The following is a 20,904-nucleotide window of genomic DNA, read 5'->3' on the forward strand; positions in this document are numbered from 1 at the left end:
CGACACTTGGACGTGACATCATTGGCAAGGTTAGAGATCAAATCGCCAGTCAAGGTAGGAAAGGGCTAATACTTTGGACTGGGATGAAATGTAGGTAATATTTCGTTTCACACCCGCATGGATCGTGGTCATAGGCATATGTATTTGTATAAGTGCGTGGCAAAAGTGGCGTGGCCGCCGTTTGAACAGTATGCTAGTTATATCGCGGCGTGTCAGCCTAATGTGGAAAGAAAGCCCGAAGTTGTGCAAGTCTAAGACGTTTACCTCTTTGGTGAAACCCACGGGGTATGGTGCTGACAAACCTAGAAATTTGATCTGAGCGAACTGGAATTCGAACGTACGTTCATATGTTTATGCCGTGCCCAAGGGACGCAACTCAGCACAGCGAGTTGAATCGCCTCAGAAGACTGGAGCTTTGGTGGCCTCCTAATGCTACTGATATTTATCAACTGCATATACACGTGCCTACATGACAATGTACAGAGAAACCGGATGAACAAGAGCGATACGTTTCACATTGAATCCGTCTGGATTACAATTACAATAAGTCCAGGTTTATGAATTTTACAAAAACGAACGTGACATAGCCGTTACATTTCTGTTTGCTTTGCGTTTGTAAAATTCGTTTTGCATAATTATAATTATGTAGACATTATTTAACATAAAAATACTAAATACTATCATTGGATAAGATAAAATAATAATAATCAGGATGTTTTTCTTCCAGTCGCAGATGTAATAAATATAGATTATTACACTAGCATGTGTGTGATACCGAGTTTACAGAACGAGAGCGAGAATAAAAACGAATTCTTACACGACTTTCGTAAAATAAGTATGATACATATGCGAGTGAAACGACTTCTTTATTACTCATTATTTCTTAACTGTTTTGAGCTCCCCTTTATAAAATACACTGTTCAACGACCGCCGTATTCGAAACCTCAATTATCTTCAGCTGTGACGTCGTTGCTAGTGAGACGTCATTCCGACCTTACGTAATAGAATGATTTGAATGACGTCAACAATGCCGTGTGGATGACGTCATCAATGCACTGGTGCGCCTGAAGTGTTATTTGCACAAGTGAACTTTCGATTTCTAAGTTTGGTTATTTCTAACCCCATGGTAATAACAATCTTTCAACCATGTCTCATTTGTCCGTATAGACAAGTTTCACTTGTTAAATTCCAGAGTGACATCTGAATGTAGCGCTTTGAGCAGTTTTTTTAAAAACTGTCATTCAAACAATCCTGTTAATCATTTTTGGTTCTGAATTAGCCATGGTTGAACTAGGTCAGACCACACGCATCGGTTGAAATGGTTAGTTGGTCATTTCAACAATTACACACCGTCCTCGTTGAATAACCTATAAACATTGTTTACACAATTATGCAGCATACATTACAATTTATATATATTTCCGTAGCGGAAGACAGTTATTCAAATAAAACGATAATTTACTCAAATTACGCGACGCGAATATTATTTTAGATTCAAATTATGACGGGTATATAGTTTGTTTTGGATAATAATACTCGCACGCGCCTATGTCTTGGATGTAAATATTGGTATTGGTTTGCAGAGAGTGGTTGCTTGTAATGGTATTAGTAGGTTTTCAATTATGCGACAAAACATTTCTGCTGTATTTTGTCTCTGGCCCACACTCCGCTCAGATACATAGAGAATCTCACCCGAGTGTCTTTTGATATCAAATATATCAACATGAGTTGATAAAAGTGGAAAAATTCCGAGGCTTGCCGAGGATTTTTGCCACTTTTATCAACGAGTGTTGATATATTTGATATCAAAAGACACTCGGGTGAGATTTTATTTATCATCCAACATCATTCTTTCAACTTTTTCAATTTGTAGACAGTAATTAGCAGTGTCTTCAGTGTAAAAAGTACTGCAAACAGCTTCAGTTGCCATTAGTGATGTCATTTGATTGTGACGTCATGGTAACCAGTGACATCACAATGGTCTGCAAACCATTATGATGTAATTTTATTGCAGCGATATCTACAGTGTAGATATCGCTTGATCTTATCCAAGCGATATCTCCTGTGGGAGCCAGTTTTGGATGATACATTTTCGTACCACCGTTTGGAAATCAGGCCGGAGAGCAGAAGGTGTCTATGCCCGGCCGCATTATACCAAAGGACATTAAAATACGGTACTTGTTGTTACCCTGCCTTGACCTCGGTCTTAAGGGAATAAAACAAGGACTGGTTGGCTCGGAGTCAGTATACTGTGCCAAGGTTGGGTATTTAATATGTTAAACTGCGGCATGGTATCTCAGTGGGCTAGCACTGTCCGGCATTAGTCGGAACTAGTACAAGCAGCCACACACACACTCTCTCTCATTCACTCACTAACTGACCGGATCCCTGCTTGAGGTTCTTTCCTGGGACTCGTTAGGGTATTAGCTAACATGGTCTGACATTATTGAAATATTGTTCGAAGCGACGTGAACCTAACTTAAACGCGCTATCGTATCACTAGTTTGTCTGGTTCACCACTGCATTGTCTCTCCAAGACGCGATTGTTTACAGGCCGCCGTTGTATGACTGTACTGATGTGTGGCGTTAGGTAACAAGCAAACACTTATTTCTTATACAAATTGTGAGTGGCGGGTGCTACAGGACATGACATGACATTCTTACACTATTTAAGAACACCTGGTGTTATCACTGGTTTTCAGTGATCCTTTTGTATAATTTTCACCACGATGTCTTTTACGCCCAGTGGAATCTGTATCGGCAGATGATCGATACTATTAGTCTTTGGCGTTCACCTTATATATTTACATGCCTGTGTGAAATTGAATGCTGACGGACGTTTCTCGTGATATCAATCACTGGTATGCCTGGTTCAGATATAATTATTTCAGGCTGGGGTCCTGATCCTCAGGACCGCCTCCGTGGTCTAGAGGTAGAGCGTCCGGGGTTCGATGCCCGACCGCGTCATACCAAAAGACGTTAAAAGATGGTACTTGTTGTTACCCTCTCTGGCGCTCGGCATTAAGGGGCTAAAACAAGGACTGGTCGGCTCGGAGTCAGTATACTGTGTCTGAGTGGGGTATTCATGTTAAACTGCGGCATGGTATTTCAGTGAGCTAGCACTATAAATCGGCATCAGTACGGACTAGTACAAGCAGCCACACACACACACACACGCGCGCGCGCGCGCTATATAAGTGCGATAATCTTGGACGCGACGTTAAACCCCATTTCACCTCACCTAATGCTGAATACAGCGTAACACAATTCAAACGTTTGATGTATTTAGTGCTATTGCCAATCTCTCCAAAATGCATATGATTTTGTCCAACTGTGAATTGGTTTGTATTGGTTGTATTTTGTAGACTTGTATGTCTGCATGTATTACTATATGACGAACAATTGAATTGAAAGTGTTTGGATATGCTGTAGTCTACAGATTATGGTAATGTGTCTGACTCCTAACGCTTCATCAAATTCCAACCATGTGCGGCGGCCTGTTAAGAATCGAGTTTGGACCAGACAATCCAATGAATGCTATCATGAGGCTGTAACACCCCACCAACCAAGTCACCGAGTCTAACCATATGCTCCATTAAATCGCCTCTTACGAGAAACCTAGGTCGAGGATGACCAGTTTGAACCCCACATTTTCACGGGGATGGTGCTGACGAAAGCTCTACTATGTCTGCTGAAGGAAACCTGATTATAAACCTGAACATTATAAATGAAAGCCAAATCAAAATCTCTCAAACGCGAAATGCATTGTGATTAATGCGTTCCCAAGAATAAAACCAAAGTGTGATGTTGCTGGAATAAGCCATGCCTTAATTACATATTATTAATAACATAACTATTAACATGGTATGCTAGATGCTTTATTTCTTCTAGGCCAATTACAGAAGAAAGCTTTGTATCGACATCCTGATTATTCCCTGTAGCATTCGGGGTTAGTGAGGATAAAACTCTCTACCAGCCCTGTCGCTTGAGGTGACATGTGCATGGCGTGGCCAGACGCCGGTTGAGATACAAATTCATAGAAGAACCGTGTATTCAACGAATCCGTCACGCCAACTCCATATACCTCGGCTACTGCATGTACCTTCCTCGCATATTTCATTGCAAGGTCAGTATCCTTGACTCGACCATCGCTGATGAACAGAACCCTGTTTTTAAATCCAGGACGGTCGCCGTTGGCTTCCTTGAAGATGGTTTGTTGGGCCAGTTTGAAAGAATCTGCCATATGTGTTCCTCCGCCAAGACGTTTCTCAGAGCCTATGCCCGCCAAGACCCCTCGGACGCTGTCATACTTATTCAAAGTGAAATCAACTTGGGTTGTTCTTCCGAATGATATCAGGGCGACTTGGTTAGTTGTATTGCTTATTGTAGTTCTATTGATGATATTCTGAACGAACTCCATAACTGTGTCATAATCTTCTTTGACAACCGAAGACGATAAGTCCAGCATGATGAGCAGATCCACAAACTCCGGTCGGCACTCTACAACACGGAAAACATGAAAACTATTAAGTGACTATTGTTTTACGTCACACTCGGCAAAATTTCGTCTCTAACCATCGGTCTGTGAGTAATGGAATCTTGGCCTAGTAAACCAGTAGTTCAGAGTGTGAACAAAGATGAAAGATCGCGAAAGGCGTGAACGATAAGCCAAATAGCTCAGTGTAACCACTCTGCCATCACCCTCTTTGACTTATATAAGCCATGTGGTTCTATTGTGCTGACGATGCAGGTCTCAGACGTTTACCACTTTGGTGAAACCCACGAGTACGTGCATGGAGCTGACAAACCTAGAAACACAATCGTGGTGAACGGGGATTCAAACCAACGATACAAGATTTCTGACGTGCCAAAGGGACGCAACTCTACACAGCGAATTACGGCGCCTTGGACGACTTGGCCACCCGTGCCCCGTGATGTTGTTTGGACATTTTTTAACATTACCAACATATTGATGGTGATCTTTGGACTTCGTGAAAACGTTGACATGTGCAGTGCCGAGAGGATCAGATATTCCTCGAATCGATTTACCAGACATAAATTAATAAGTGAATGAAAATAGTTATATGCCCCTTTTTACAATAATCCCAACTTATGATAGGGCACCAGGAAACAGCGTCTCACTTGTTCTGATTGTGGCCAATCGTGTCTGAATCTTTTAACCACAAGGGACCGTCTCCGTGGTCTAGTGGTAGAGCGTCTGCCCGGATAGCGAAAGGTCCGGGCTTCGATCCCCAGCCGCGTCATACCAACAGACGGTAAAACATGTACTTAACCTGCCTAGCGCTCGGCGCTAATGGTCTAACGTACAACGTCGCTGTAATCTTTGACGCGACGATAAACCCCATTTGATCACCTCAACATCTTTAACCACCAGGCCATCGTATAGCCCCGAAAAGGTAGTGAGCGAGGGAGATGGTTTTGACGCAGCTATTAACCGCACTTCAATTATATTACGACGAGTAAGCTTCATTGTCGAGGGAAGACAAACCCAGCTACAGCTGTTTGACATTTTGAAGTACCAAGGTGTATGATCCTAACAAAAGAGGGATCATTATCGGGTCCATTATTCATAATAAGACTTATACTCACGGACAATGGATCCTGGCATCTAAAGAACTATAACTCTGCACACGGAACCTTTACAACATTAATTATTCTTTCCCTTTACTTGGAGATAAAACTATTTTATGAAATAATTCTATATAAGAATGTGTATTACCAAAGCAGAATGTTGCGGCCATTTCTTTATGGAAGACTCCGAATATCATTGGACCTGGACACTGGTATCTTAGTACAAATAATGGCGAATTGCAGTGCTCTGGACCAACAGTCGTACACATCAGCTCAACGTATTCACTTCTTCCTGCAAGCCAAGGGGAATATTACAGCTAGATTGACTTCTGTTTTGTCTGGCGATTCCATAGTACGGAAGATTATTTTTGGAAACATTTTACTGACATAATAACAAATGGACATTACTCCATAATCATGAAATCCTTTTAATCAGGACGAATAGGAATGGTATTGTCAGGATTAATACTGTAATCAAAATACTATCATGACATCTGTAGTGCTGAGGTAAGTTTACTTCTTTACTTCTTCTACGAATGCACAGATATAACGCAATAACGATTTATATTTCACAAGTGACTAGAGGTAAGTATCAATAACATTCGAGAAGAGTATTATATGAACATATTGTAAAGACTTTAACAAACTGGACTTATCAATGTCAATCCAATAGCTCTTATAAATGTGTGACCTCAAGCCTTATCATTTTCATTTTCCAGTATCCATGAGTGAATTTGAACAGTATTATCAGTGATATCACTTGATGTAGGTTCAAACCCCGACGTGATGCGGGTCTAATGCGTTTCCCACTTTGATGACACCCACGCAGGTATGTTGCCGACAAACCAAGAAACAAAATCTGGCATATCTGGAATTTGACCCCTCCCCGTCTTCTTGGCACGCATGCACATTGTTTTGTTTTTTTTGTTTTTGTTTGTTTGTTTGTTTGTTTGTTAATGCCGCACTCAGCAATATTCCAGCTATATGACGTCGGTCTGTGAATAAACAAGTCTGGAACTACAATCCAGTGATTCACATCATGATATTCGATCTACGCAAATTGGATACGATGACAAATGTCAACCAACTCAGCGAAACTGACAACCCGATCCCGTTAGTCGCCTCTTATGACAAGATAGAGGCCTCTTAGGACAAGCAAATGTTGCTGAAGACCAATTCTAACGAGGATTTTAATGGTGCAGAGTGAATTGTTAGGCTCTCTCTTGCATACAGCCCCCCTCACACACAAACACACACACACACACACACACACACACACACACACACACACACACACACACACACACACACACACACACTCCAATTCCTTATAGAAATTGCATGGTAGGTTCCCAACTAACCTCCGCTAAAAAGTGGGTTGTGGGATCCACAAGCAGGGGTAGAGGCTGGCTTTGTGGTTAAAGTTTCCATTCCTGGTGGAGCAACGTACCACCCATTTTGGAGATAATCATCCGTGAAATAATCAGTGTAATTCACTACCCGCTTGTCCATATCGGGTAATTGTCTATAGTTTTCGCAAGGATCTGAAATGTATAATGTTTTCATCATGACAATTTATACACCATATTTCAATTTAGTGCTTACAAAAGCTAGTTGTTTTTGGGGGTGGGGAGATCAGTAAAACAAGTGTTTTCATCGTGCATGTGTCTATGCCATATATAATTTTGATGCTACATTTATATGCATTCATATAATCCTTTTTGTTACAAGATTAGTGATAAACTGTCTTACGATATCAGATTTAGGCACACATCAAACTATCCCAACATGCGTGGTAAGAGGGAATAACGAAGGATCTGTATCGATCCTAACAATGGCGGGTTGACGAAATGGTACTCACCTCCATTGCAGAATGGTCCACGCTCAAACCAATCACAATCACACATAAATCCATCTCGGCCATTTCGGCACTCCACCCCATCGGCACACGGATTCACGCGACAGAAATTGGGCTCTGGAGAAGAAAATACAATGATTTGGTCATATTGGCATTGTTAGGTAAGGGTTGGCGGTAGGGTAGTGGTTAATACGTTCGCTTCAGATGCCGAAGACCCGGGTTCGATACCCCATCTGGGTACAATGTGTTTTGCCAATTCCCCCCCCCCCCCCCCCCCCCCCCCCCCCCCCACCCCTATTGCTGGAATATTACTAAATAAAAGCGGCGTAAAACCTAACTCACTCACTCACCCACTGATAGGTAACATACCAGGACGGATGATCGGTATGAACCATAGTGATGAATTGTATGTCGGTGGACGAGTGAGTGAGCTTTTAACAGTATGCCAGTTATAACACGGCGTGTCAACTTGATGTTGAATAAAAACGATATAAACCTTTCCATATTCAATAGAAATATCTACTGAAAGCAGAGTCGATTGTAGGATTCCGAGTATATCATGAGCATGTGTTAATGAATTACTATCAACTAGTGGTGATACCAGGTCTTCGCGAAAAGGTGAGCGTATACTGCCCCATCGGTGGCACTTATCACAAACACATGCAATGGCAAGTCAATTGCTCCCCTGAAAAACATATGGTATGTAAATAGGGGATTGCATCAGACGTTCTTCTTGCCACAAATTTGGAAATGTCCTCCACGTGTCTACCATAAACATTTTGAAAGCTTTACTGCGGCCTTGATCAAACAACTTCTGAGCAAGAGCCGTATGGCACCCGAAGGAAAGCACGAAAAGATGCAGGTATCAGATGTTTACCACTTTGGTGAAAACCAGGTGGTTAACATGGAGCTGATAGAACACAGGTGCAAACATAGAAACGTTATCAGGGCGAACCGAGATTCGAACCCACGAGCAAAGGTGACTGGCGTGCCCAAGGGACAACTAAGACTACCTAATCGAAAACGCGGAATCACCACTTGAAGTGTAGGGTGTGAGGTGTAGGGTGTGAGATGTAGGGTGTGAGGTGTAGGGTGTGAGGTGTAGGGTGTGAGATATAGGGTGTGAGATGTAGGGTGTGAGATGTAGGGTGTGAGGTGTAGGGTGTGAGGTGTAGGGTGTGAGATGTAGGGTGTGAGGTGTAGGGTGTGAGTGGTAGGGTGTAGGGTGTGAGGTGTAGGGTGTGAGATGTAGGATGTGAGATGTACGGTGTGAGATGTAGGGTGTGAGATGTAGGGTTTGAGATGTAGGGTGTGAGGTGTATGGTGTGAGGTGTAGGGTGTGAGATGTAGGGTGAGAGGTGTAGGGTGTGAGGTGTAGGGTGTGAGGTGTATGGTGTGAGATGTAGGGTGTGAGGTGTAGGGTGTGAGATGTAGGGTGTGAGTGGTAGGGTGTGAGGTGTAGGGTGTGAGGTGTAGGGTGTGAGGTGTTGGGTGTGAGATGTAGGGTGTGAGGTGTAGGGTGCGAGGTGTAGGTAGTCACCGACAGTAAGCAGATTGTCAGATTGTTTCTGATTAATTACATGACACATTTATGTATATACGATCCCTCGATCAACGAAAATCCTCCTCTGAATATCCAACGTAGTGTACACGTATACAAAAGTCGGTCATCATTAGTGATGTCATACGGAAGTAAACTATGTTGTACATATTAGGTAATTTCTTGAGGTGAAAAGTATTATCTCGGGGTCTTTGATTGTATCTAGTTTGCATAATCATCATCGCTTTGATAATCTACATATAGAGCGGAAAACTTTTTCTATAGGGTCACATTATTTATGATGAGTAAGCAGTACTTCCGGTGACGTCACTCATGACCCTGGTGTTATGTATTAATGCGCCCCTGCAATCATGAGGACAGACAAAATGCATCGATTCGATGCAAAAAAGATGCGATCTTAGGGTGTATAAGAAACAGATTACTGCAATCGTGTCTGACAGATACCATTTATCTTACAACTCGTTGTTTCAAAGCGTAACTAATCGTATCGATGCGTATAGATCTAGGTACGTTTGGAAACTAATTCGTGAGATAAATGGTATCGGACAGAAAATCATATTGTAATCTCTATGTGGTCCCAAATTCACCAGTATCTGGGTAAGTTTCATACTTGTGTGCATTGAAACTAAGGGTTTGCTGCGATTTGTTTTAGTTTTGTTCATGCGGTGCACGTGTACGCGATACATAGTATATTCTTCTAGATATATTGTGATGGTGATTAGCTCCACCAGCATTGCGTTGCTTTCCTGGCAATCAGTTCTTGCACCTACGTATCAAATGCCTATCAAGATCGTGCCTATTTACCGGACCATATTTCGTCATCTGTTTGAAAACACGACGATACCGGGACGGCAATACCAGGACAACAAAACGCGACAACAATACCGGGACGGCAATACCAGGACAACAAAACGCGACAACAGTACCGGGACGGCATTACCAGGACAACAAAACGCGACAACAGTACCGGGACGGCAATACCAGGACAACAAAACGCGACAACAATACCGGGACGGCAATACCAGGACAACAAAACGCGACAACAATACCGGGACGGCTATACTTGTACCGCGACAACACCGTTCTGACAATACCGTAACAACACTATGGACGATACTTACGAAGACAGAAGGCACTTCCGCGAATATTAGTTGTAATGTTGTACACTTCGTAAGCGTAGCCGCAAATTTCTGACTCGATCCGAAAACTCTCGAAGCACTCATTTTCTTCACTTTGGACACACATCACCGATATGCCGTCAGAATATGCTGAAAACATATAAGTAAGCACACTTGGGTTAATCCTATCATAGTCAGACATGTTCTTCGGTCTGGTGCATGACTGAGTGAGTGAGTGAGTTTGAACTGTATATCACGGTATGTCTGCTTAATGTGGGAGGAAAACCCGAAGGGATTCAGGTCTCAGACGTTTACGACATTGATGAAACCCACGAGCACAGGTATGGTGCTGACAAAGCTAGAAACATCATCGGGTCGAACCGGGCTTTGAACCGACACTCATAGGTTCCCAAGGGACGCAACTCTACACTGCTAATGGCGACGCTCAGCCCCGAATGCTTGTTTAAAGGTTGACTGTTTGTTTGTTGATCGTATACAAAAATATAACAACAATAGAGGCCAGTAGATACCCATACACGCATCAGTTCCCAGTTTTGTATCAATTAGATCAATTAGTATCAATTTATCATATGATGTATGAAACATGCTATGACCCAATCTGATAAGCTTGGTATCAAGATCTGATATTCATGTAAATAAGTTCAACTAGCAAGGGCGATTTTTAATGTCAGTACCTCGGACCAGTGTCAGCTTGGTCAATGAATTATTGACTAACGTTCCTAATGCATTTGGATTCAAGGTTTTCGAGGTGATTATGAAGACAAACTTGACTGCAAATCGCTGTACTCACACACTGTTTCTAAAGTCTAAAACACATAAGGACTTAAACATTGAATATTTTAATAAGGGCATTATATATTTAAGATAGGTAACAGGTCGTGGAGTCATCCCACAGATGACATCCTTACCTTGTCAGCTTGCAGACGGGGTTAACCTCTTTGGTCATGTGGACAAGGCATCCGACTTCTGATCAGAAGGTCCGTGGTTCGAATCCCAGCACGGGACTCGGATTTTTTATGATCGCTACAGATATGACTACCCTTGTGATTTTCCGTACGCCGAGGTGAAATATTATTGCACTTATTTATACATACCTGCATGCATGTGTGTGTGGCTGCTTGTACTAGCACGGACTAATGCCGATTTAATAGTGCTAGCCCACTGAGATACCATGCCGCAGTTTAACATGAATACACCACTCACACACAGTATACCGACTCCCAGCCGACCAGTCCTTGTTTTAGTCCCTTAATGCCGAGCGCAAAGCAGGATAAGAACAGGTAGCATTTTTTAACGCCTGTTGGCAAGACGCTGTTACGCTCTCCGGGCGGAGGATCTACCACCACACAGCGGAAGGGGTTGTCAATATCAAAGTAAAATGATAGGAATATTAATCTCTCCTAGATTCAAAACAAGTGTATATTTTTTAAAGGGGAAAACGTCAACCTATATTTACATTTCCTCCAGATGGAATATTCAGCCCCACATTTGTTCACCCCGGGAGGGTAGTGCAGAAGATGGCTCTGGTCAGGTGTGGAGTATACACCGGATAGGACTGTGTCATCAGTAGGGTTCGAACCCTTATTGAAAGTCGGCCATCGATTTACAAAATTCGGAAACACCTTCTTCTGAGCAGAGCAAAGACCTGAAACATATAAACATTTAATGAACATGATGAATTCATACGGTAATTTTTGTCTCGTGACGCGCAGACATTCTGATTACAAAGCAAATTATCAATATGACCACGACACACAAGTAATGCCTCATCTAATGTTTTGTAACACTTGATACATGACACTTGAAACATGATGCTTGACACGTGACACTTGATACATGATACTTGGTACATGATACTTGATACATGATACTTGGTCATTGATTTTGAAGTATTGTGGCTTTATGTCTTATAGGCTAAAGTCGGAATCGTGCATAGTAGCCTCTGAGGAAAACCATAGGTTGCTGAAGACCAATTCTAACACAGATGTTCATGTGGAGAATGCTTAGTCTTACTAGATGAATGGTTCATTACAAAGACGTGGGACTTTTAACTTTGAGAGGACTTTGCGCTAATCGAGCAGTTGAATTATTGATACCGTGTTTCATTCATTTCAAACAGACCCCAGCCAAACAAGCAGACATAATGAAATAATCTAACTCGTTTTAAACTTGAGCGTAAAATAAATCTAGAAAACTGTTAAATATGAAAATATATGAAAGGAAACGCTTTTTCAAAATAAAGTTTCCAATCAACGCTAGTTATGTCAATTTTACATTTACAAACTTGAGTTAAGAATACACATAGCACTTAAACATTTTGAGAGCGTCACATTTAATATTGTTGTTGTTGTTTACAAATACTAATTATTTGGGGTTTTTTTATGAGCATCGAACACAGGTTCACATTACAGAAACAGGGTGGGTCGTGTATTTGAAATAACTCACTTGCGGGTATTGCTTCACCTTCCTGGCCTGCAAACAGCGTTACTGCCAGCAACCACACGAAGTTGAACATTGCCATATTTCCTGAAATAAAGCAGTAAGAGCTTTTTCGTCAAGCTCAAGGCGAGACTTACAAAAAATGAATTCCACGAGAAAAGAAATCAGAAAAGCGTTATTATGTTTTCCGACGAATATGGCCAACGCATTACAAGTTTCATGCAAATTGATCACACCTGCCAGACAAGCTATTTTGACGTTACACACGTGACAACATATTGTTCTTATGTAATTACATGTTTCACCACCGACCAGGAATTTTCACAAAATATTCCGTAAAACAAATATAAACAGTCCCCCAAATGCGTTCCTTCCATGGCATATCATCTACAATTTGCAAAATAACTCGGTTGAGGAATATATGTTATGTCCTAATGCAAACCAAGCTGATGGGCGCTCATGTCCTTTCAACTGTTAGCGCGATTGTGTCCCTGGTGCGAACAGAGTCTCGATTGGATCTAGTGTGGCGTGGCGTGGCGTGGCGTGGCGTGGCGTGGCGTGGATCTTGTGTGGTGTGGTGTGGCGTGGCGTGGCGTGGTGTGGCGTGGTGTGATGTTGTGTGGATCTCGTGTGGTCTGGTGTGGCGTGAATCTTGTGTGGTGTGGTGTGGATCTTGTGTGACTTGGTGTGGTGTGATGTGGCGTGGCGTGGCGTGGCGTGGCATGGCATGGTGTGGTGTGGTGTGGTGTGGTGTGGTGTGGTGTGGTGTGGATCTTGTGTGGCGTGGTGTGATGTTGATCTTGTGTGGCGTGGCGTGGCGTGGCGTGGCGTGGCGTGTTACTATTTGTACCTATTATTATGAAAAAATGTTGTTAATCAGTGTACCAGGTGAAACGGTAGGAAAATGGTTTGAGAATTACCATGGACTATAATATTGCCGTTTTCAAAGCAAACGTTACCAGGATATCTCGTGACACAGTCTATCCCACGTCATCAAATGCAGGTTCGGTTCGATGTTGATCAACGAACCATACAACCTCGTCTACATCTTACTGTGTAATTTTAAAAGGTGGTTTGGCAATGCATGTTGGGCAATGTAAAGTCAGATGACAATAGCATTAAATGGTGTAACTTTTTGGATGTCCATTTAATACCCATCTGACCCGTGAAGATCCGGGGTAGAATAGGTCTTCAGCAATCCATGCTTGTCGTAAGAGGCTGACGGGGTCGGGTGGTCTGGCTCGCTGACTTTGGTGATGCATGTCATCGTATCCCAATTGCGTAGATCGAAGCTCATAATGTCAATCACTGGGTTGCCTGGTCCAGTCTCGATTATTTACAGACCGCCAAAATGTAGCTGGAATATTGCTGAGTGCGGCGTTAAACAACAAACAAACTAACAAACAAACAAGAATAATACATATAAGCGTGTTCTTTTCTACCACAAGTAGTATGAAAAGCCTGTTAATGCCGGCAACATACATAATCTACTCTCCACACATTTCAAGTCCAAATCTTCAGGATGTCTCCCACGTACAGAACTTTTCGGAAGCAATAGTGCGGGTGTTTCACAAGCACAACTATAGCGTTATACCACGGATAACAATCTTAGCCAATCTGAGATTCGAACTCTTGTTCAGCGGATTCTGGCAGTGTATAGCAGCAACGCTGAACAGCAAGTAGTCTCACTTCAGACTTTATGTTACATTCTATGAAAAACAAGAATGAATATCCTGAACTATCTACCAAGTAACATTTGCACAAGACGACTAAAATCTTACCTTGACTACGTGCCGAAGAGGTATGGTGGCTGGTCAAAACTAACTGTTGTTTATATACACTTGGATTTTATTGACCTAATATTTAATCAGTAATTTAATATGAAGTATTTAATATTTAATCTAGACGCAGAACTACTTTTACAAGGACAGACCAATATCGTATTTCATAATTTTGCAATCACGGAAGTTGATATGTGTTCTTTGAGAGGACAATCGTCTGAAATCGACCGAGAACATTATTACTAGATCTTATAGTGTGTCAAATATTAATCCATCTGCTACAAAGGGTGGTCGTATAACATCATTTTAAATATCCTTCTCTCTAATAAAGAAAAATAATTAAATTATATCGTCACGATTTGCTCCACGCTGTCACCGCCCTACGTCAGCACGTATTATATTCGTTTGTTCTATTGAAATTAAAGCACATACTGATTTTAGCAATTCTCAAAGATGTAAACACAGGCGAAAGGATTGTTTGCATTTAAGGCCTCCTTCGCAAACAAGGCAACCATACATTCTATACAAAAACTCAAAAAGTTTCAGAGCGCGCAATGCTTACAGTGTTTTTTCATAAATGCTAATCATTTTAGAAAGCTCACAACAAAATGGGAGTGGGGGGCGGGGGCGGTATTCCAGTTGACTGCTAGGAAACAAATGAACCCTATTCATTAATCCATTATTGTGTGAACATCATATAATTTACATTTATCTACAATCTGGTCAAAACAAGTAGTGGGGCGGTTAAGGCTAAAATTGTGCACTTTGGGTTAAAAGCACCAAAATTGGCACACTTATACATTGAATTATTCCGAACATTTCTGGATATGGATCCACGTCAGCAGATCTCCATAGTGGTCAAAAATCCAAGATGGCCGCCATCACGGCTGAATTTGGAGGATATGTTTGTCTTGCTTTCCCAGTACTTCCTTCATGTGATATGGGCAGTTTTATTCATGGTCAGGCATTGTGTTAACACTATCTACATCCTGGGTGAAAGGTCCTTGTAAATGAGGCACATAATTACCCATCTTGCTGAAACAGGATGGGAGTACATTAGTAGACACTGTGGGCTGTTTGGAAATGGTTTTCCTTGTTTGTGTGCTTTCTTCAGCCAAAAGAACGACATGTGATGTTCCCTCCTCTTCAGCTGTTTGGACACTGCTGTAACAGTGAAATGCTGGTACCATGAAGTGGATATGTTGCTGTTGTAGAGCAGGGGTTATGACAGATGTTATCTTTTGAGAATGTTGGTGTGTATACAACACCTTCGTCTTCATAAACACCACAAATTGTGCTATATCTGTTGAAATACACCAGACAGTCATGCTAAATGCACAAACCCATATTGTACAATGTGTCAACAAGACCACGTTTCTTGTTTAATACCAAGTATACTGGGACTTGCATTTCTCGGTCTCAGTGGTGTCTTTGTGTTGATGAGCTGGTGCACCAACATTTCACGCTTTGAAGACAAGATGTTCTGAGATAGTTTGGAACGCTTGAGGATTGTTTTTTTATACCTGGTCCTTTATATTTCATACTGACTAGAGCTTTCAAAGAGGCAGGTAAATACTGTTTATGGCAGTCAGAAGAATATGTTCCCCTGAAAGTTTGTTTCAACCTTTAATCACGTCTGCGGATAAGTGTTGCCCGTTTAGTTCAGAATAAAAAAGGCAGGTATCAGTGCTGGTCCAATATCTTTATCAAATTCCAAGTTCAGTTACAGAATTTAAACTAAGTTCATGCAGTCTAATATATTCCCCAGATCTGCCTTACGGAATACAGATCTTGCTTCAAATAAACGAATTTTAGTACCAAAAGCTAAAAATGATTTTCAATGAACAAATGATAATGACATTGTGGACATTTGACATTTTTTGAAGATTAAGTCATTTTCGTGGCCATCTCGGATTTTCTTCGCCACCAGTGGGAGCTGCATATTAGATGTGAATTATATTCAACATTGTTGCACTTAATTTAAAAAAAGACTAATATTGACAAACTATTTATGATATTTAGATGTTAATTGACATCAATAGAGATTTTAACCATTTTAGCGGCCATCTTGGATTTTCGACAACCAGGTGGCGTTTGCTGAGGCTGTTTAGAATGGTTCTTACATCTACGTCTACCATACCTACATCTACGTCCACAATACTTACATCTACGTACACCATACTAACATCTTCGTCCAACATACTTACACCAACGTCCACTATACTTACATCTACGTCCACCATACTTACATCTACGTCCACTATACTTACATCTACGTCCATCATACTTACATCTACGTCAACCATACTTACATCTACGTCAACCATACTTACATCTACGTCTACCACACTTACATCTACGTCTACCATACTTACATCTACGTCCACCATACTTACATCTACGTCCACCATACTTACATCTACGTCAACCATACTTACATCTACGTCAACCATACTTACATCTACGTACACCATACTTACATCCACGTACACCATACTTACATCTACGTACACCATACTTACATCTACGTACACCATACTCACATCTACGTCTACCATACTTACATCTACGTTCACCATACTTACATCTACGTCCACCATACTTACATCTACGTCTACCATACTCACATCTACGCCTACCATACTTACATCCACGTACACCATACTTACATCTACGTCTACCATACTTACATCTACGTCTACCATACTCACATCTACGTCTACCATACTTACATCTACGTACACCATACTTACATCTACGTCTACCATACTTACATCTACGTCTACCATACTCACATCTACGCCTACCATACTTACATCTACGTCAACCATACTTACATCTACGCCTACCATACTCACATCTACGCCTACCATACTCACATCTACGTCCGACATTCTTACATCTACGTACACCATACTTACATCTACGTCCACCATACTTACATCCACGTAGCTGATTATAATGTCATCTACGTAGATGGCAGCATCATCTTCGTGGTGTAAGTATAGTTTTCTCTGATGTTAGTATCATCTACTTAAATGATCTATGTATTTTTTAGAACATGGCACTGGTACGCTTCCATATAAATATGTCTGGTTTAATGACCCAAAACAATTACCGTTACTACTTAGTGATTAAGGATAAGGATGCCATCGTGCCAAAGTTGCTGCTGAATGTCTGTTCTGCGTTGTGAGAATCCGGGAGAGGATCTTCAAGAAACAACAGTTTTCAACTATCTACGGATGTATGAAACTATAACATATCCGTGTCAATTTTCATGACAGAATTTAGGATGCCGTGCCTTACGCAGTAACTGCAACAACATATACGTAAATACCGTCTCATATCAGCACCTAATACTGCACTACTTGAATTATCCCCTGAAATAGCAAAACACATTTCTAAATCCTGACTTTGTATTTATTTTGTCTACTTCGGTTAGCACATTTACACATGTCTCAGAAATATGGCAGTGTAGACAGTATCATTTTTCAGTCTCAAAAGCATCCCAACCCAAATGGTATGCTGTGGTCTTCTCAAACCAGTGACTTTGGTACATACCTCATTGATTTGTGCTGGCTAGACCAAATTAAACTAACAAAACAATATCAAGATTAAGACCTATTTCCAGACTTCGAAAATAACCCATATTTTTATTAAGAAAATGCTATCATTGCTTTATCATTGGTGTAAACACAGAGGTCTGCTAGATATTGATGCGGGTTTTGCCAAAATACAAAGGCACTCTGACATTTACCAATAAACATATCGCATATTCCTTCTGGTTTAAGTAGAGGGTTCGATTCCATATTAGTCTCTACTCTGCAAAATACCATTCCTCGTGGTGTCATTCAACGTATTTGGGACTCCTCATTCGGGAAGTTGCCACGCCGCGGTATAACGTTAATAGTTCTGTTCTGCGGGGTGCAACAATCTCATTATCTCCGATAAAACATATACCGGTGACACTCAGGCGATAGGGTCTGTCTGGCTATTTCAACCAGTGAGAGGATGACAATGGTTTTCTCAGGTGAAATGGTTTTCTCAGGTAAAATCGAGAAATATCAATCAGTGTGTTTCATCAGGAATGACGGTCAACTCCAGAAAGCTGTTTGTTTGTTTGTTAGTTTGTTATTTAACGCTACACTCACAATAAGGCAAGGCAATCACGTTATTGATATTATGATCTACGTCATTGGGATACGAACACATATATGAACCAAGTCAACGATCCCGTTAGACTTTTATGAATCACGATCGAATGAGTGAGTTTAAGGTTTACGCCACATCGGCAATATTTATATCGTACCACTATCAAATAGTGATGACACCAGATGTTAGTGGAAAGGTGACCGTATCCTGATCCAGTGGCACCGCTCCAAACACATGCAAAGGCAAGTCAATTTTGCACATGAACAAATCATGTTACATCCGCAAACTTTCACGTAGCTCCGATGTGTTGAAGATGTTTTTCATAATTTTTAGGTACGAAATACAATTTGACGATAAATGAATCAAGAATCTATCCGTGGACAGTTCAGCAAGATGGTGCACCTTATGGACAAACATGATTGGAAGATGATTACCTTATCCTGTTTCTTTGTCCTCAATGCAATGACTGGAGGTTAAACTGTACCAGAAAGTTAACTATTTGAGCCACTTGGGTAACAAGTTGAATATTGACTGGTAGGCTGGAGTACATGATATATACCTGGCTTGAAGAGAAAAATCCTTAGTTCACAAGCACATGTTTAATATTCTGTCTGGGATGATGTGTACATGCCTATGTGATGTTGTTTTAATACACCATTGTGTTAAAAGACAAATACATAATAATAATTTACTAGTTACAGTAAAATACAGTTAGACCCCCACTGGCTACTGTTGGAACATCTACTTGTATACAACGGACCTGATTTAATAAAAATTATTTCTTTATCCAGAAAGGTGTTATTCCGGACGATTTCACCGTGAACTGTAACGCCCTGACTAACAGGGTTTCATTCTATGTGTGTCTGTTAGCGAGTCTCGTCTTCACAACACCACCTCGTCAAGAACCTAGATGATGTATATTACCAATATAACTCGTATTGTCTGTTGCGTAAAAAAAATTCACTCGCTTCCTCATTTACAGACAACCTGTATAAATTAGACGTGTGAGTATTTCTTAGAGGTTAATGTCATATCATTTGTTTAAATTATGTCATTTAATATGACACATTTGATGTAACAGTTATATGTATTAAAGAAAAAACAACTAGATTTGTTTTTATGAAGTATTAATGTAAAACACTCCGCACATAAATGTACATTGTAAACTGTATTTAAAAAACTTACATTTACAAATACAGCATGACTAAATATAAAAATTTGTCTTAACAAGAAATAATGCTTTTTAGTAAGTGTTATTTTACTGCAACAATGTCACCATGTACTTATTGGAGAAGAACTTATTGAAATATTTTCTTTGTAGCCATGTTTTTTTTGTTCTTTTTAAATGAAAACATTATGTGATCATTCACCTGCTGCAAAAACCTTCATCAACACAGAAAAAGAGGCGATACTCACATGCGGCTGATTCATGGCTTTCGGATATAATTGTCTTTTGAATTAAAGTTTAAGCACCAATTACCTCTATGAAAAACTGTTTATTTTCAAAGGATCTAAAAACTAATTGGATTTCCGTATTTTCGTGAGAAATTGCCAATAAAACCTTTGTGTTCATCAACACCGTTTTTCCATATTTTACAGTTTTCAGAAAACGAATTTAAGCAGAAAATGTGACAGCTGCTTCAGATACGAAGGGTCAAAGTTCAGATGCAAGAACCCCGGCTATTTTGATATTATTTTATACTTTTTTTATGAAACAAAACAGGAATACACCGTGAATAATGCGAGTGGTCAAGGCAGTGTCATGATGGCCAAATGGGCTAGTCGCGTGACCAAAGGCCAGCTTCGGCCATCACTCAACCGAGATAATGAAGCGAGCTGGTTGTAGAAAACTTAGTATGTTGACTACGATCATTGAAAGAAAGTATTCGAAACACGGGAAGAATAGCCACGAGAGGACCCCAACAAGACTACATGAATATTTCATTAAAACTGACAATAGAATATCAAGGCTAGACCTCCGTCAAGTATTATCGAATAAATTATCTAAAGTCGTATCCAACCATAGCTTAATAGGGCTAGTGGTAGCACTATCCTGGGCTGTGCTTCAGCGACTCCTTTGACGAACAATAGAATCAAGCTTGCTACCTAACAAAAACCAACATGACAGTCCCCGTTCCAAAGCACTCAAAACGTGAACTCAAGCATGGACACGGGGTGTCATTTTGGATGCGACCCCCGGAGATTGGACTGCGCCTGGGTGAAAGGGGGTCGAGGGGTTATTAACTGAGGGAGGTAATTTGTGTCAACAAGAGGACAAACAGGAGATTCCGGGCTAGGCGAAATCAACAGGGATTAGCTCGCATGGTATCATTATGGCTCGGCTTTTTTAGCTTGAGAAAATTGCTTATTCTGAAATACTGG

General features: G+C 40.9%; 1 protein-coding gene across 1 annotated transcript; it reads right to left on the bottom strand.

Annotated features, from left to right (window-relative positions):
- Positions 1 to 3,862: 3,862 nt before the first annotated feature.
- On the bottom strand, positions 3,863 to 14,391 carry LOC124134380. The gene is made up of 8 exons (XM_046499157.1): positions 14,371 to 14,391; positions 12,596 to 12,676; positions 11,607 to 11,795; positions 10,133 to 10,279; positions 7,454 to 7,567; positions 6,954 to 7,136; positions 5,741 to 5,884; positions 3,863 to 4,500 (listed from the first exon to the last, which is right to left on the bottom strand). Exons 2-8 carry the CDS (start codon positions 12,669 to 12,671, stop codon positions 3,929 to 3,931), a joined length of 1,425 nt encoding a protein of 474 aa, XP_046355113.1. The 5' UTR covers positions 12,672 to 12,676; positions 14,371 to 14,391; the 3' UTR covers positions 3,863 to 3,928.
- Between the last annotated feature and the right edge of the window lie 6,513 nt (positions 14,392 to 20,904).

Source organism: Haliotis rufescens, unplaced genomic scaffold, assembly GCF_023055435.1.
Source record: "Haliotis rufescens isolate VD_foot unplaced genomic scaffold, xgHalRufe1.0.p SCAF_35, whole genome shotgun sequence".
NCBI classification, from domain to species: domain Eukaryota; kingdom Metazoa; phylum Mollusca; class Gastropoda; order Lepetellida; family Haliotidae; genus Haliotis; species Haliotis rufescens.

Coding starts and splice junctions, on each gene's coding strand:
- LOC124134380 (XM_046499157.1), bottom strand. CDS start 12,671: ATGGCAATGTTCAACTTCGTGTGGTTGCTGGCAGTAACGCTGTTTGCA. Junction 10,280..11,606: donor ATATTCCATCTGGAGGAAAT/GTAAATATAGGT, acceptor ATATGTTTTCAG/CATATTCTGACGGCATATCG. Junction 7,137..7,453: donor TGGACCATTCTGCAATGGAG/GTGAGTACCATT, acceptor TATACATTTCAG/ATCCTTGCGAAAACTATAGA.